Source organism: Periplaneta americana, chromosome 12, assembly GCF_040183065.1.
Source record: "Periplaneta americana isolate PAMFEO1 chromosome 12, P.americana_PAMFEO1_priV1, whole genome shotgun sequence".
In the NCBI taxonomy this organism is placed as follows: Eukaryota; Metazoa; Arthropoda; class Insecta; order Blattodea; family Blattidae; genus Periplaneta; species Periplaneta americana.
In genome coordinates this window covers 171100108-171118530 of record NC_091128.1, presented here as the reverse complement: position 1 = coordinate 171118530, position 18423 = coordinate 171100108, and the positions used below count along the sequence as shown (strand labels likewise).

Sequence of the window (18423 nt, the reverse complement as noted above, 5' to 3'; positions counted from 1 at the left end):
GATGGTCCCACTGTTTTATGTACAGCACAGTACAACTGCCTTCCATTGGATTTTCGTGGCCTTCTGTTTTCTCTCCGCTGAGTGGCACCATACATCGGTAGAGCTGCGTGTTTATCGTTTTTTCTTCTCTCTTCCTTCTATATCTAGCCCATTAGCTGCCTCTGTTTGTGCTCTCTAGTTTAGCCTTCAGGATTGTTACGTTCTCGTGTCCGGAAATGTAACATAGATAAACATTGTGATGCAGGAAATAATATATATAATACACGGAGTTTACGGAGATACTCTTACAAATATTAGCTGATGATGACACCCCGGTATCTTAAATAAACTATGAATGACATACTTGGTTAATTAAAATTTTCCCAATCTCATCCCATATGTTTTTTCTCCACATTACATTGCTATAATTCTAATTTCATAAATTATAAAGCTCTTCAAATTATACTGCTTGTTTGAGGCTTGAAAGTAATGTAATTTTCCATAAGATAGGTTACTAGCCTTATCGTTAGGTAGTCCAGTAGTGGGGCTGCCACTTTTAGCCTCTGGACAGGCTTGTAATGCAGCATTTCCCCTGCATTTGATGAAACAGTTATACCGCTATAAAGCTCTTCAATGCAGTATAAACCTAGAGGACATCGTCGACCAGGAAGATCTTTAAGAAGACTGCTAGATGGGGCCGAAACAGGTCTACAGAGGCCTAATTCGTGAAGGATGATGATGATGATGATGATGATAAAGCTCTTCATACTGTTGGACTTAATAAAATAAGCTTCACGTCATCCATTTCATTATAACTTCAATATTACCACGAAGCTCAGTACGTAGTAAATATGCATTCATAGATAGTTGTTGACCACTAGGATCGCTACTATCGCCTCATTACAGACAATGCAAAATAATACCGGCACAGTCTATCGTTCCTAGCACCCTCACAACTCAAGCTTCGTGACTGTATAATTATACTAGACTGTGATATTACCGTGATTGGAAACCTTGCAATCGATATATTTGCCATGGCATTCTTTATTTCGATCTTGGACCGTACAGAAATCCGTTTAGAATTCTCTGGCCAGAATTCTGAACGGAACCCGGTCATGCGGACAGAGGCGGTACGGCGAAGTGGGCGATGCTCCGTTTAAAATAACGCAAGGAATAAAAATCCAAAAGCGGCGAACGAATTTTTTCCGGTAAGTGAGCGTCTAGCTTTACAGTGCCCACATTGTTACTTAGTTACCAGTTTTGCGAAGGCTTTAGAATAATATTCCTCTAAATTTTCTATGCAGAATATATTGTATTCGCAATTTTAAAAATATGATCGTGCAAAAAGTGTTGTACGATACACGTTTGTGAACTGCATTACAAAAAATTCGGAAATTGAAATACGAACAGACTATTTATTTATATGTATATATTTATTTATTCACTTATTACTTACTATGTAGTTATTTATTTACTTTCTTATTTATTCACGTATTTATTTATTCACTTATTCATTTAACTATTTATTTAAATTATTTTTATTTATTTAGTATCTATTTATATATCTATCGATTTATTTAGTTATTTATTCGTCTAATTATTTGGTAAATGATTTATCTATTTAGTTATCCATTTAGTTATTTATTTATCTATTTACTTATTTATTCACCATTTCTTTAATTATTTATATATGTTTCTTATTTATTCACATATTTATTTAATTATTTATCTGTTTACTTATTTATTAACCTATTTACTTAATTATTTACTTATCTATTTACTTATTTATTGACCCATTTATTTATTTAATTGTTTATTCACCTATTTATTTAATTATTTATTCATCTATTTATTTATTCACCTATTTATTTAATTATTTATTCATCTATTTATTTATTCACTTATTTATTTAATTATTTATCTATTTACTTATTTATTCACCTATTTAATTATGTATCTATTTCCTTATTTATTCACCTATTTATTTAATTATTTATTTATCTATTTACGTATTTATTCACCTACTTATTTATTCACCTATTTATTTAATTATTTATTCATCTATTTATTTATTTATTCACCTATTTATTTAATCATTTATTCACCTATTTATTTAATTATTTATTCATCTATTTATTTATTCACTTATTTATTTAATCATTTACTTATCTATTTACTTATTTATTCACCTACTTATTTATTTGTTTATTCACCTATTTATTTAATTATTTATTTATTTATTTATTCATCTATTCATTTATTCACTTATTTGTTTAATTATTTATTTATCTATTTACTTATTTATTCACGTATTTAATTATTTATCTATTTCCTTATTTATTCACCTATTTATTTAATTATTTATTTATCTATTTACGTATTTATTCACCTACTTATTTATTCACCTATTTATTTAATTATTTATTCATCTATTTATTTATTTATTCACCTATTTATTTAATCATTTATTCACCTATTTATTTAATTATTTATTCATCTATTCATTTATTCACTTATTTGTTTAATTATTTATTTATCTATTTACTTATTTATTCACCTATTTAATTATGTATCTATTTCCTTATTTATTCACCTATTTATTTAATTATTTATTTATCTATTTACGTATTTATTCACCTACTTATTTATTCACCTATTTATTTAATTATTTATTCATCTATTTATTTATTCACCTATTTATTTAATCATTTATTCACCTATTTATTTAATTATTTATTCATCTATTTATTTATTCACTTATTTATTTAATCATTTACTTATCTATTTACTTATTTATTCACCTACTTATTTATTTGTTTATTCACCTATTTATTTAATTATTTATTTATTTATTTATTCATCTATTCATTTATTCACTTATTTGTTTAATTATTTATTTATCTATTTACTTATTTATTCACCTATTTAATTATTTATCTATTTCCTTATTTATTCACCTATTTATTTAATCATTTATTCACCTATTTATTTAATTATTTATTCGTCTATTTATTTATTCACTTATTTATTTAATCATTTACTTATCTATTTACTTATTTATTCACCTACTTATTTATTTGTTTATTCACCTATTTATTTAATTAATTATTTATTTATTTATTTATTTATTCATCTATTCATTTATTCACTTATTTGTTTAATTATTTATTTATCTATTTACTTATTTATTCACGTATTTAATTATTTATCTATTTCCTTATTTATTCACCTATTTATTTAATTATTTATTTATCTATTTACGTATTTATTCACCTGCTTATTTAATTATTTATCTATTTATTTATCTATGTGTGTATTTATTTATAAAGTTATTAATTTATCTATTTATTTATTTACCTATTTATTTATATTGTAGGGACGAAGATTTTTGACATTGAAACATTTATTTCATTTTTTATATGAGCCTTATTGTGGAAAACGTTTCTTCACAATGTGCTGGTGCTCTCTCTTTTGACAGGGTCTGGAATTTTCGTGTCCCCGTCGGGCCTGCTGATCCGCACCGGCTCTGTAGGGTTAAGCTTCATCATCTGGGTGGCGTGCGGCGTACTGTCGCTGTTGGGTGAGTTGATTCTTCACTGCATTCATTTCTAGGTTTTATACACAGTCTCTTAGATTTTTATGTATTGCAAATACTGTATGCATTTATTGGTTTTTAAAATAAGTACAATTTAGCATTTCACAGTAATTTAAATAATCTGTATCGCGACAGCCCATGAAGGGACAAAGTTAACCAGCCGACTGCTGGTCTTATCTCCACATTCCTTAGTAGAGACGACCGATCATCAAACCAGTGCGAGAGTAACGTATGATCAGTACGATGTCCCCCTAGTTTTGTAACCGAATTTCGCTACCTATCGTAAATTCCAAAATTCCTTTCTTCCCTAGGAGGACTCGAACCAGCTCTCATTCCGTAAAGCGAGTCTTAGTACGATGTCTTTAGACCACGACGGTGAATAAAACTATTAAATTTCGGTATAAAAATTTGCTTAATTTTGGCGTTACTTCACACAGCACAAACATTACTGTATAATCTTCCTAAGACTAGAAGTAGGTCTAATATCATCAAGGCAATCTTAAGATTCTTTGTGTATTTTAACAATACTTACAGTTTCTATCGACACTTACATTTTTAGTAGAGAAATTTGTGTACAGTCTCCCATATACGCGGTCTTTCAGCACATACCTCACAGCCAAAAATCTCAGGAAGTAAGATCTGGCGAACGTGCTGGCCATTGCATTGGTCCTCCTCTACCAATATCCATCTTCGCTTAAATGTTTTAAGATACATTCAGAAATCCCGAGCAAAGTACGGTGGAGCACCATCGCCATCCAAGATTTTCCATATAGTTAACATGGAGAGACCAGATTCAGCACTGTATCGTCTTGTTGATTTACTTGGACTACTAAGAAAGCCTCTTGTACAGCAACTGTGTTTTTCTAGGGATTGGTCTGTAAGTGGTCAACTGCTGTTCGCGTTGTAATTATGAGCAACTGAGGCGGTTTCGACGAACTTGTCATAAATGCGGTAAATGGGTAACTTAGATAGTGGATCACTGATGAAGTAGACCTCTGTGGCAGAGTTTCTCAAACTTTTTCTACCGCGGAACCTCTTTTAAGCTATAGTGTGATCGCGGAACCCTTGTAATCCATTTTCTTTGTTTTGCTATTACAGTATATATTATTATTATTATTATTATTATTATTATTATTATTATTATTATTATTATTATTAGAGTAATAATACACTTCTTGAAGTGGGTTAAGTACAAAATTGAAACTGGATTAGTAAGGCACAAAACCTACATTGGCAGAACATGGAATTTTCAATTTTACTGAAAAATTACAGATACGGTGTAATCAGTATAATAATAATAATAATAATAATAATAATAATAATAATAATAATAATAATAATAATCCGTGGCGCTACAGCCCGTGAAGGGCCTAGACCGACCAGTCGGCTGCTGACCTCACGCCCACATGCCGAAGCAGAGGTGGACGATCATCCAACCAGAATGGAGGTATCGTGTGGTTAGCACGATGATCCCCCCAGCTGGTATTCGCAACCGGATTTCGCTACCTATCGTAGCTCCCCAAGTGCATCACGATGCTGAGTGGGCACCGTTCCATACACTGGCCGAAATTTCATGAGAAAATTTCTTCCCCCATGAGGACTCGAACCAGCGCGCATTCCGTAACGCGAGTCCTAAGCAGGATGCCTTAGACCACGACGCCACGGCGCGGGACGTAATCATTATTAAGCCCATCAAATGTTACGAGAATTAAAAAAAAAGTAATGTTCATGATAAAAAATTTATTACTTTATTAGTACCATTTAATAATAATTAACAAACAGGAAGCTAGTATCTCAGAACTGTGTTCGGTGGGATAATGTGTTTGTTTCTTAAACCTGCAGATGTTTTTATATCTGATTTTATGGCAGAAAGTTGTAACCACAATTTTGTTTCTCAATTTAGTCTTATTTCGAAATTTTCTTTTCGTGAACACATACGCAGAAAGTCCAGTGGTACTTGAAAAATATTTTTCCGTTTTAGATGTTTAATATTATTATATTAATTGGTGATGTTTCATGTTTTTATTGAGTCACATTTTCGTAATTTTTGTACGTACATTTTATAGTATCCTTTTAAGTATAAATAAATATAAAACTTTAAAACCATTTAAGACTCGCGGAACCCCTAGGATTTGCTCGTGGAACCCCTGGTCGATCTTTCGTCTTTGCTTCAAATTGAATCTTGTAATCATTGTTACAATTGAGAGGAAAACAAATTCATTGCCACCATAAAAAAATCATGACCTGCCTTATTAAAAAAAAGAAACTTATTACCCAAAAAATTCTGTGTATAATCACATAAACATCTGAATTACTACCCATATAAGTGTTAACATTTTTTAGGGACACGGTGTATATTTCATATCTGTGAGCTTGGTGATGGTTTGAAGATCATTCAGTTCAGATTAATACTCGTAAATTAAAAAAAAAAAACTTAAAAAGTAATAATCAAAAAATCATCTGTTACAAATCTTGTTTACTTTATAAAGCAAAATTCACAATTCTATGGCCCTTTTATATGTATGTATGTATTTATTTACACTGCAAGTGGGCAATTGGAGATTTATCCTTCGAAGAGGTGGAAAAATTCAAATATCTTGGAGCAACAGTAACAAATATAAATGACACTCGGGAGGAAATTAAACGCAGAATAAATATGGGAAATGCGTGTTATTATTCGGTTGAGAAGCTCTTATCATCCAGTCTGCTGTCCAAAAATCTGAAAGTTAGAATTTATAAAACAGTTATATCACCGGTTCTTCTGTATGGTTGTGAAACTTGGACTCTCACTCTGAGAGAGGAACATAGGTTAAGGGTGTTTGAGAGTAAGGTACTTAGGAAAATATTTGGGGCTAAGCGGGATGAAGTTACAGGAGAATGGAGAAAGTTACACAACGCAGAACTGCACGCATTGTATTCTTCACCTGACATAATTAGGAACATTAAATCCAGACGTTTGAGATGGGCAGGGCATGTAGCACGTATGGGCGAATCCAGAAATGCATATAGAGTGTTAGTTGGGAGACCGGAGGGAAAAAGACCTTTAGGGAGACCGAGACGTAGATGGGAGGATAATATTAAAATGGATTTGAGGGAGGTGGGATATGATGATAGAGACTGGATTAATCTTGCACAGGATAGGGACCGATGGCGGGCTTATGTGAGGGCGGCAATGAACCTTCGGGTTCCTTAAAAGCCATTTGTAAGTAAGTAAGTAAGCAAGTGGGCAAACACCCGGTGGCAGTGATATACACAATATAAACAATACACAATAAAATTATAAGCAATACACAATACAATTTTATACACAATACAATAAGAATACACAATACAATTTAACATAATAATTACAATTAATAATAAAATACAAATAAAATACCTTATTTTACAATACAACCTACATAATTATGTATAGGCCCTACATAAGTTTCAATAGTCTTTCACTTTACTCTCATCTCACTCACTGTAGTGGCACTATGACGCATTTCACTGACACTATAGAACACATTTCATTAACGCTATAAATTATCACTGATCGGAACTATTCACTGCACTGTAAAACCATAACTTCACTGACTCACCTCGCTTCACTGATATAACAGTTCAAATAAGACAAACAATTACACCCTTATGCATACTTACAAACAAAACTACATTTAAACTAAACATTTCTAGTCTAAGGCCCTCTTACATGCTATTTTTAAATAATTTACAATTCAAACCAAGGAAGTGACTCGTCAGGCAAAATAAATACATGTCACCTTAAAAAATTAAATGTTAATGTCACCTTAATTTTAATTTGTACTTTATACATAACTTTTAAAGTTATTCTTGAATCTCCTTAAGGAAGGACAGCCCTCAAAGACCGCTGAATAGAATTTATAAGAGTACACGTAGTAACACTTTCAAACGCCCCCCAACCCCTTGCACATTGGTATTTCTTTGCCTCAGTGAAGTATAGATGCTCTCCATTTGCTGGCATGTCTACAAACCGAGATGGAGTCTGTCAGTTATATTTAGAGTAGATTGACTGCCAGTCAGTGTGCCACATCATAGCAGTGCTGGCAGGCCAACAAATGTCCCTTAATACGAACAAATTGGCATCAAGAGTTCACTGTAACCTAAATTCAAGATTCGCCTTAATATGAGGTAACACCCCGCAGTCTGGACTTTAAGAAGCAACGCAGTATGTGTGATGTGGTTTAGCAATGCCTTTACTTTGGAATGCAGGCGTCTTTAATGAGAGAAGATGGCTTTGGTCACAATGCCACCGAAACTGTCTCCATACGGAAAGGGATAACTATGTTAAAATAATTTTTTAGTCTTTCACGGTGTTAGTGTTCAGAAAGTGGCCTTTGTGTAGGTCCTATTCCACCGTGTGTTGGATCTTAAGAGAAGTAGGTAGTGATGCCTGTGCGATTAAAGAATTTCGGTACAAAAGTTTAGTTCAATATTTCTAGATATACTTCAGTACATCATAGTAATCAATATTTCTAGGCTTTTAATGCTCAGAGTGGAATAAAAATTTCTATGGTTACACAATAAATCATTCTGGATTCAGTGGTATAAAAGACAACAAATTCGTTTTGTATCCAAGTGCAAAGGAAAGACTCTAACTGATAACCTGTTTTCCAGCTTTGTTATGTACCTCAAACTTCAGGTGCACATTACTGGCTACAATATTCACTCATATATCTTGTATTTTTTTCAAGTTATCAATGAATATATATTGTAAATTCTAAAGCAAAATGTAGTTAAATATTTCATCCTAAGTGAGACAGAAAAAATATTGAACTTTGATTAGCAATTTTTTCAATGTATATTATATTTTTTCCTCAGTTATTTGTGTGATATTTATAAACTCGCAGGTTTACTTTGTAGAACATAGGCTGCAGATAATATTGTAAAAATTTCATATAAATCGATTCAGTAATTTCAGAAAAAAATTCACTTAAGTTTGAAAAAGTTCCGAAAAAGTGCATTTAAAAATATAAAGGATGTATGAATTACATACGCCGCCAAATTTAAACAGGCCATTTAAAGGGCTTATGTGCAGAAATATTCTCACAATATATAATAATAATAGTAATAGTAATAATAATAATAATAATAATAATAATAATAATAATAATAGTAATAATACTTTATTTAATACTTTACACTTGAGCTACATTAGGCATTGCAGCCCGAAAGAGCAGAAGCTCGTGCTCGGGCGCAGTTCAGATCAGTTATACAAAATATATCACAAAATTAAGAGAGTTCACTGAGCACAATAACATTAATAAATGGTAAAATAATACAGCATGTAATAATAGGGTCTATATACAAATAGAAAATACAAAAGTACGTAAATATTAGAGTATCAATTTTTAACTCAATTAGCTTAAACAATTAAATAATTAATCTGATTTGTTTCTTAAATCTGTGTGTGTTAAGTGTACTTAGCTCAGGGTAAGCTCTAATTAATTCATTATATATTTTGGGTCCAAAACTTCTATATAGTATATATTTTTTTAAAGCCCTTGTTTGTACAATTTTTGAAAGTCAAAATAAAAAAACCGGATTTTTGACCCCTAATCAATACCCACTCCCTTAATATCTTCAGCGTTTCGAAACTAGATACAGGTTCTACCATCAGAGCAAACATGTACGATCTGAAGTAGTACAAAAGTACATTTTTGCTATAAATAAGTTGCGAAATATCAATTTCTATACCCAAGAAAACCTGAAAAGTCACAAGAACTCTTTCTTCCTTTCCGCCCTGAATATTTCGGCCAGCGTTTACACAAAATCGGTTCTTATTGTGGATAGACTACTCGTATAGTATAGGGTCCATAATATAATATGGCTGCCGTAGCACTGGGCCTGGCTCCCTGGCGACAGGTTGAGCATCAGCCGCCAAAATTCTGCCTACAACGGCAGGATTATGAAACCTACAGTACCTTAGAGTAGATGTTGAAAGTGTCGTCCTTCCGCTCGTATACAAGCTTGGTATCGTGAGAATATATCGGCACTCACTCGTTTAAGCTTGTCAACTGAATTTTTTCTTATTTCATGCTCAGTATTAACCTGGAATTTCTCTATTATCTGCAGATTCGTGCGAAACACTTTGTCTTTCCTTTATTAAAACTATTCGTGTTCGGGAATAGTGGACCTGTAGTTTTAAATTTCATCACTAGGGTTTTTTATAACACTCTCAAAGGGAGCACTGCATTGGGATAACTTTCAATACACTCTCTTCGACAGAACAAGAAGAACGTTTTAAAGTAACTTTTACAAAGAAAATCGTTTTATTTATTTTTATTTTATTGGATTATTTTACGACGCTGTATCAACATCTCAGGTTATAAGTTATAGCGTCTGGATGAAATGAAGGTGATAATGCCGGTGAAATGAGTCCGGGGTCCAGCACCGAAAATTACCCAGCATTTACTCGTATTGGGTTGAGGGAAAACCCCGGAAAAACCTCAACCAGGTAACTTGCCCCGACCGGGATTCGAACCCGGGCCACCTGGTTTCGCGGCCAGCCGTGCTGACCGTTACTCCACAGGTGTGGACTAGAAAAACGTTAAGAGAAATGGTTTGTATAATATAGTATTGAACTATGATGTATTAATATCACAAAAATTTATCATAGCTAGAGCTCGGAAGTTGGTCACAGAAAAATGACATTAAATTTCTGGAAATATGACATTAAAATTAAAAAAAAAATGGCCATGATTTTAATAGTAAAATACAAATAAAATAGTATACCTGTGGGAAATACTTTGTTACCAAACTCAGTCACTGTCGCAAAAAACTTTGTCTGCTTGGTTTTACTTTCGACATTTTTACATTTCCATTGTGTCATACAATATGCTGACTGCAGGGACTGCGGTGTGGTATTTGTTCTGTTGCGTTGAATGGGGGGAATCACGTAACACACGTGATTAGGATTCAAGGGCGATGTAACCACAAAGAAACTTCTTGTAAGACGCAATCGAATTGCGTAAGCAATCTCCAGTAGGTTCTCGAATATACTGGGTGTTCAGTTCAAAATGTGTCATGGCTCGCTGTATGCCGTCATGTGGCTAGCCGATGAGCCTAGAAAATTCAATCTTCCTACACTTCCGCAGAGGTGTATAAACTATGAGGCAGAGAAGTTGCCTAGCAAGTACGGCGTTCATTCTGAAGAGTACGTACCGATACGTACGGTAACGCCGGTAGTGGCAGGAATGTGAACTGTTTGGAAATACGTACTGTCGGGATATGGGGAGAGGGTTAAGACGATTACTTACGTATTTGTTGACATTAACTTCGACGGTCAACATGGACACGGAGCATTTGATTTGTGTTGTGGAATGTTACCGTACGCAACCGATGATAACAAATACCCTGCGTACGACTTGCCGGCGCAAAACACAGTTCGAAAGAGGTTATGGTAGCACACAGACCGTACAGACCGCCATCTGTTACTACGACGTTCAAGTTATACCGTACACGTTCTCAAGTTCAGATTGAAGAACGCCTTAAATAATAGGCAACTTCTCTAACATATAAGTTGAAACTCGCTTCAAATCGGTGACCCAACAACAGTGACGTCATGACACACTGTGAAATGAACACCCAGTAGACGACTACACAAAAAAAAAAGGTTCGTTCTTGAGCAGAAAAGGGCAAAAATGCAACAAAATTAGAACATTTCCTCAGAAATGACAAATTGATAATAAAAGACCGAAAAAAAAAAAGAAAAAAAAAAAAGCAAAATAAAAGTAGGCTGTATTAATTAGTTCGTGTTGAAGTGAAACGAGTCTGTATTGCAGTCTGCATTATCTGTGATGTCAGAAACAAAGATGATATTTCAACTTCCGAGCCCTGATATTGTAAAATAAATACCATTTCTCACAGACTACAGACTAATTTGCAAAAGACCCCTGGAAGTTTGTGTTTTTTTTTTTTTTTTACGGGAACAGCGACAGTCCGGCTTGACGGCCCAGAAATTAAATCGAATCAGATCTCTAAATTAGCTAGATGGTTTTATGACCTGTAACACATTTGAAGCACGATGTATTAAAACATTTCTCGCAGTAATTGTATTTGAACTCTTAAGCTGCAGCATTGAACAGTTTTAGACAAATATTTGAATAGAGAGAGTCAATCGAATATCATGGTTGTGATTTCTAATTACAATGCAGCAAACAGTTTCTAATTACATTGTTGAATCTCGTTAAACATGATGCCTGCAGTTGCTGATGTACAACATGACTACGCAACACGATTTAATCACGCGTGCCAACATTGCCATAGTTCTGTTAATCACATGGGATGAACCGCAATGATCAGCAATATGTCTGGGGACTAAATGAACAGCAGAAGGTCGAAAACTTCTCTGTGTGCCTCATGACAAATGACGGTGCAAAGCATAGAATTTTTATTCTGAAATCTGTGGTCTTTCCTTGCAACATCTCTGTTTGTCATGTGTGTATAAAGATTTATCTTCATTTTTAGGCAGATTTTGTTCATAATTTTATTATTATAGTTTATACGAACATTTGTTTCTTTGTTTGCCAACACTTCAAAATGCAAATTCTTTACGGTACTATAAAACATGCTTTGCGATCGTCATTTGTTTCCCGCGTATTATTATTCGGTTGAGAAGCTTTTATCATCTAGTCTGCTGTCAAAAAATCTGAAAGTTAGAATTTATAAAGCAGTTATATTACCGGTTGCTCTGTATGGTTTTGAAACTTGGACTCTCACTCTGAGAGAGGAACATAGGTTAAGGGTGTTTGAGAATAAGGTGCTTAGGAAAATATTTGGGGCTAAGCAGGATGAAGTTACAGGAGAATAGAGAAAGTTACACAACACAGAACTGCACGCATTGTATTCTTCACCTGACATAATTAGGAACATTAAATCCAGACGTCTGAGATGGGCAGGGCATGTAGCACGTATGGTCGAATCCAGAAATGCATATAGAGTGTTAGTTGGGAGACCGGAGGGAAAAAGACCTTTGGGGAGGCCGAGACGTAGATGGGAGGATAATATTAAAATGGATTTGATGGAGGTGGGATATGATGATAGAGACTGGATTAATCTTGCACAGGATAGGGACCGATGGCGGGCTTATGTGAGGGCGGCAATGAACCTTCGGGTTCCTGAAAAGCCATTTGTAAGTAAGTAAGTTTATACGAGTAAAGTCGTCTGAAAATGATGTATGCGAAGTATAATAATCAGAGGCCAGAAATTCATGTACTGAAAACTATTGAATATACATGCAAATATGCCCTTGAAAATTGCAAAATATGGCAATAAATGTGGACTAATAAATGAAGAGAAATAATGTTTCCTGTAACAGTACGAATGATAATGGGTACGAACTTACACTATTACTCGGAGGTTGAAGCAAATGTGGTTCAGCGCATTATTGGAGTTTAAAGCCAACACGTAGCCGAAGTTTTCAATTGACTACTACACTTTGACTACGTCATACTACTTTTGAGCAATAAAACGGTACGAAAGGACGTCTTTCAACCAATCATGGCTGCTTATCGCACAATTTTATCACTTCCCTAGCATTTGTTTATTTTTATTACTTCCCTAGCATTTGTTGTTTTTATCATTTCCCTAGCATTTGTTTTATTGTTTGCCAACACTTCAAAATGCAAATTCTTTACGGTACTATAAAACATGCTTTGCGATCGTCATTTGTTTTCCGCGTAGATAGTCAATTGAAAATGGCGGTTCCGTTCAAACGTTTTGGTGAAGTTAACATTAGTTAAATAGAATTTTAGCAATCAGTTAATACCTATTTTATTGTATTACAGAATTTTATTTCTTCTAATCTTTATATACTTTCTTCTGTTTTTAATACCCCCCCCCCTCATCTACCATTTGTTTCTTTGTTTGCCAACATTTGAAACTGAAAATTCTTTACGGTACTATAAAACAAGCTTTGTGATCATCATTGTTTACCATGTAGATAGTCAATTGAAAGTGGGTCTCAGTTCAAAGGTTTTGGTGAAGCAAATATTAGTGAAATAGAATTTTAGTACTCGTAAGTCAATTAATATTTTATTGTATTAGAGTACTGTATTTCTTCTAATCTTCATATACTTTCTTCTAATCGTGTAATAGTCAATTAAGTCCTACTCGAGTTTTGTTTTTCTTTAGATAAATCAAAATCTCTAGGGAGATTACTGTTGATAAACCTCGTCTGTTGTCCCTGAAGGTTATTGGGTCATATTTAAATTATGTTAATTTTTACGCAGACGACAATCTTTTGGTGCGATGGAGGATATTCCTTCAAGAATGTCTCGAATATCGCACAACTCTTGGTATCCAGAATTTCTTAAAATTATGTTAGTCACGTTCTCCTTTACTTTTTGCCTTACACGGCCAGCAACAGAACTCAGATTATATTTCGTTTCTTACAAAAGTGGCTAGTGACACATGTAGGAATGTCAATACTTACCATTGACGTGATTTCTTTTGGTAAACCGGAAAAATGAGCTGATACAAATACAAGATTTCCTTTCAACTCATTGTTTCGAGGGCCTAGTGTGAAACTAACATAACTACAAAAATTCACAATTTTTGGTTTGACATAATCGATAGCAAATTCGTACTTGATTACCAAAAAATCGTAACTCAGTTCCGAACAGTCTTGTACATAATTCGTAACTACAAAACATGATGGTATAGTTCAAGTGAAACAAGCGTATTGCCTGTTAAGAATTTTGTTGTCAAGATAACATCAATTGTAATTAACATTAGTTTCACATTAAGCCCTCGGTTTTTCATGTATTTTGAACTGTCTCAAAAGTTGTAGAATTACTCACAACGCATTAACCATCACTTTAAGTGATTGTACTGTAGATAATAGCATAATATAAGGCCTCTTCGAGCCAGTTCCCCATCTAGTTAAAACTGGTGCAGGTGGAAGTGGAATATTAGGTGGTGTTATAAATCTTCGATGGACATTTAACAAACATTTTTTATGAAGTCATGCAATTCAGTAACCGTAATTCACACATTCAGTCTCCACGCAGATCTAAAATGTTTGATGCCCTGAATCTCAAATTAAAGATTTTGAAGTTAAATTCTTGTTCCGGAGAACGCCTCAATTTACGATTTCGTATCCAGCTTGTAAATTTTGATCGTACTGTGGTTATAAATCAGTGACAACAGGAAAGTTTATAATTATTATTGTCCAGATTTCACTATGGGAACGTTATTTCGGCACATTTAATGAAAAGTACCTTGCGTTCGGGTTGTTGGACGTTCGGGAAATTGGACTCGGGAGGGGAGAAAGATAAGGGAAAGTGAAATTGGAAAAGAATTCATTCGGGAAAATTACTGTACGGAGTACTGATTTTGGTAAAATGGTTGCGAGTGATAAAAATGTCTTTTGTGTCCAGTCCAGTATATACAGGTTGGAAATTAAATAACCCTGCAGATTTTCAGAGCGAATAGCTCATGTGTGTAAGAGAAAAGTATAGTACCATATTGGTGGAAAGTCCATAGTTTCCTCAGATTTTTTTTTTTTTTTTTTTTTTTTGCAAACGCTTAACACCCTCTTATTCGGTAACTATTGAGAATAGGATCGTGATTTTTGTCCATATCGATAGAAAATCAAATACAAAAAATTGTTTATTCCTCTGGCGTATTTCAATAGCGTGGACGGTTTTCGTGTAAATTTAATTTAAAAACCACTAATTTGAAGCCACTGAACGATGCGACCAGCTTGCAACATTGTAGCCAGAAAAGGAGATGGGAGGTAGTTCACTAAGGCAGACAGACCTGAGTTCGTTGACCTCTTACATCTTTATTACTAGCAGAAAGAGGCGACGATGTTGCCAGATTATTGAAACTTTCAACTATAAACCGTGCATTTAATCACAAAACGTAATATAGATTTTCTATTCATTTAAGTGCAACCTATCGTTCCTGTCAATCTGCAGGATTATTTCACTTCCAACCTGTAGATTAGATTTTTAAAACTGCATTTACAGACTGCAGGTGAAAAATTGTTAGAAATTGAGATTTTATTATTAGTTTTTTGTTTGTTAAAGAATTGTTGATAATAATTTTTGGTCCAGCCATTAATTTTGTAGTGCTTTATACTACTGCAGGGACAAATTTATATCAGTGTACCTAATTGACTGTGATGTTATCTTGTGTGCGATTTCGGCAGATTGGCATCACTGAGCTGTGACTCTGTTAGAGGTGCAGACTGAGTGGCGAGCTTGTAATAATACACAGATGGCGCGATATCGATTCCTCACTTCGCAATTAACATGTTACTGGCGATCACAGAGACCTTGTTCAAACACAACGTTGACAGAAGCATGCAGTGAACGAGTGGAATAGAGTTCACCCTACAAACTGCAATATTCAGTCGATGCAGAATAGACACGTTTTTTGCATTGTGCATTGTAAATCACATTGCAGCACATTGTGACAAACGAAAAATGTTGTTGGGATTGTTACAAGAACGTTGTGCTTTTTATGAGCTACTCTCCAGCTTAAGGGAACCCAGGTCCTCATGTCAAATTAAATTAATGGTTTTTAATGCACCTTTTCTCAGAAACTATTGAGAGTAGAGTAATGAAATCTCTGCATCTTATATCTGACACTTTAGCGTTAATTTTAACATTTTTATTTTGTAGATATTGGTGAAGATATAGTGTTTGTATTTTTGGATTATTCCTTACCTGACATAGCTTTGGTGTAAATTTGGTTAAACAAAGAAGTTTTTTTTATCTCTGTATCCATATTTTGCAAACTTAGATTTAGTGTAGGTATTGGTAAAGATTAGTTGTTTGGATCTTTGTATTCTTCTTTCGCTAGCATGGATTTAGCGCAAATTTCGTTAAACATAGTAAACATATTAAATAAAAATCGGATAAATACAATAAAATTCAGAAATATTATTTATTACAAGATGAAGATAGAAATGAACTAGAAACTAAAATAAGGTAAACGGTACAATGAAATCGCATACAATAATATTAAATACAGAATTTCAGTCAGTAGTCTAGAACAATTTATGTAAAAATTTAAATAACTAATAATAATAATAATAATAATAATAATAATAATAATGATAATAATAATAATGATAATAATAATAATAATAATAATAATAATAATAATTTATTTATTTATTTAATCTGGCAGAGCTAAGACCAGTAGGCCTTCTCTTCCGCCCAGCCAGACTCTAATTCTAATTAAATACATTTGCTTACATAGTTATTACATTAATATCTAGATCATAAAACAACATGAAAGTAAATAATGAAAACTGGATAACTAATGTTAGTGTGACAATAATAAACATTGGTAAGAAATAGTTATAATAATAATAATAATAATAATAATAATAATAATAGTAATAGTAATAGTAATAATAATAATAATAATAATAATGAGATAATTGAGATATTTATCTGTGATATATATATATATATATATATATATATATATATATAACCATTAAACATTGAGAAACCTGAAACAGCTATTATTGTTAACAAGAATTGTTAGAAAAATATCTCGTTAGCCTATTCTTAAATTGGTTTGATGTCTGACAGTCCCTGACATTACTCGGTAGGGAATTCCAAAGTCGAGGAACAGCCACAGTGAAAGAAGATGAATATGAGGATGTTCGGTGGGAGGGAATGGATAATATTGAGGAGTGTTGTGATCGCGTGTCTAGGTTATGATGGGTGGATAAATTTTGAAAACGAGACGCAAGATATACAGGAGTGGAGAAATGCAATATGTGAAAGAGAAGGGAAAGACAGTGGATTTTCCTACGATCTTCTAGACGGAGCCAGGACAACATTTCGAGGGATGGTGTTACGTGATCAACCCGGCGAATATTGCAGACGAAACGGACGCACATATTATGAACACGTTGTAGTCTCTGCGCCGAAGTAACGCTTAGGTCAGTAAGCAGAATATCACAGTAATCGAAGTGGGGCATCACGAGTGTTTGCACTAACATTTTTTTTTTCATGGAAAAGGGTAGAAAATTCTTCAATCGCCTAAACGAGTGGATTAATGAGAATACTTTTTTGCAGGTTTCTGCAACTTGAATGTTCCAATTTAAACTTTTATCCATATAAATACCTAGATTCTTTACTGATTCACTGAACGGAATTTCGGTGCCGTGTATTTTAATCGGGGACAAATTTGGTATGGTAATAGTGCTTAACAAACGTGAATGACCCACAATGATTGACTGTGATTTTTCTGGATTTAGTTTAAGGAATATGCATAGGTTTATAAAAAATATTTCCTAGGTAAAGTAGTTTTGTATCTTTGGATCCTTATTTTGCAAACTTAGATTTAATGTAGGTATTGGTAAAGTTTAGTGGTTTGGATCTTTGTATTCTTCTTTCGCTAGCATGGATTTAGCGCAAATTTCGTTAAACATAGTAAACATATTAAATAAAAATCACATAAATACCATAAAAATTCAGAAATATTATTTATTACAAGATGAAGATAGCAATGAACTAGAAACTAAAATAAAGTAAAAGGTACAATGAAATCGTATACAATAATATTAAATACAGAATTTTAGTCAGTAGTCTAGAACAATTTATGTAAAAATTTAAATAACTAAGGAATATGCATAGGTTTATAAAAAATATTTCCTAGGTAAAGTAGTTTTGTATCTTTGGATCCATATTTTGTAAACTTAGATTTTGAGTAGATATTGGTAATATATTGATTTTGGAGCTTAGTAAACCTATTTTTCATTTGCTAGCATACATTTGGTGTAAATTTCAACGCAAGTTAATAATTTATAAGTTATGTGTCCTTTCTCTCTAATGTTGACTTCGAGCATAGCCTAGGTC

The 18423-nt window shown here is 33.2% G+C and overlaps 1 protein-coding gene across 6 annotated transcripts in view; it reads left to right on the top strand.

Moving 5' to 3' along the window:
* sbm (L-type amino acid transporter sobremesa) overlaps positions 1–18423 on the top strand; it is a 433408-nt gene that overhangs the window by 218042 nt on the left and 196943 nt on the right. For all 6 annotated transcript variants that reach the window (XM_069842533.1, XM_069842528.1, XM_069842529.1 and 3 more), the window contains one exon: positions 3458–3559. In XM_069842533.1, coding sequence (XP_069698634.1) covers positions 3458–3559 — 102 coding nt within the window. The remainder of the gene's footprint in view (positions 1–3457; positions 3560–18423) is intronic.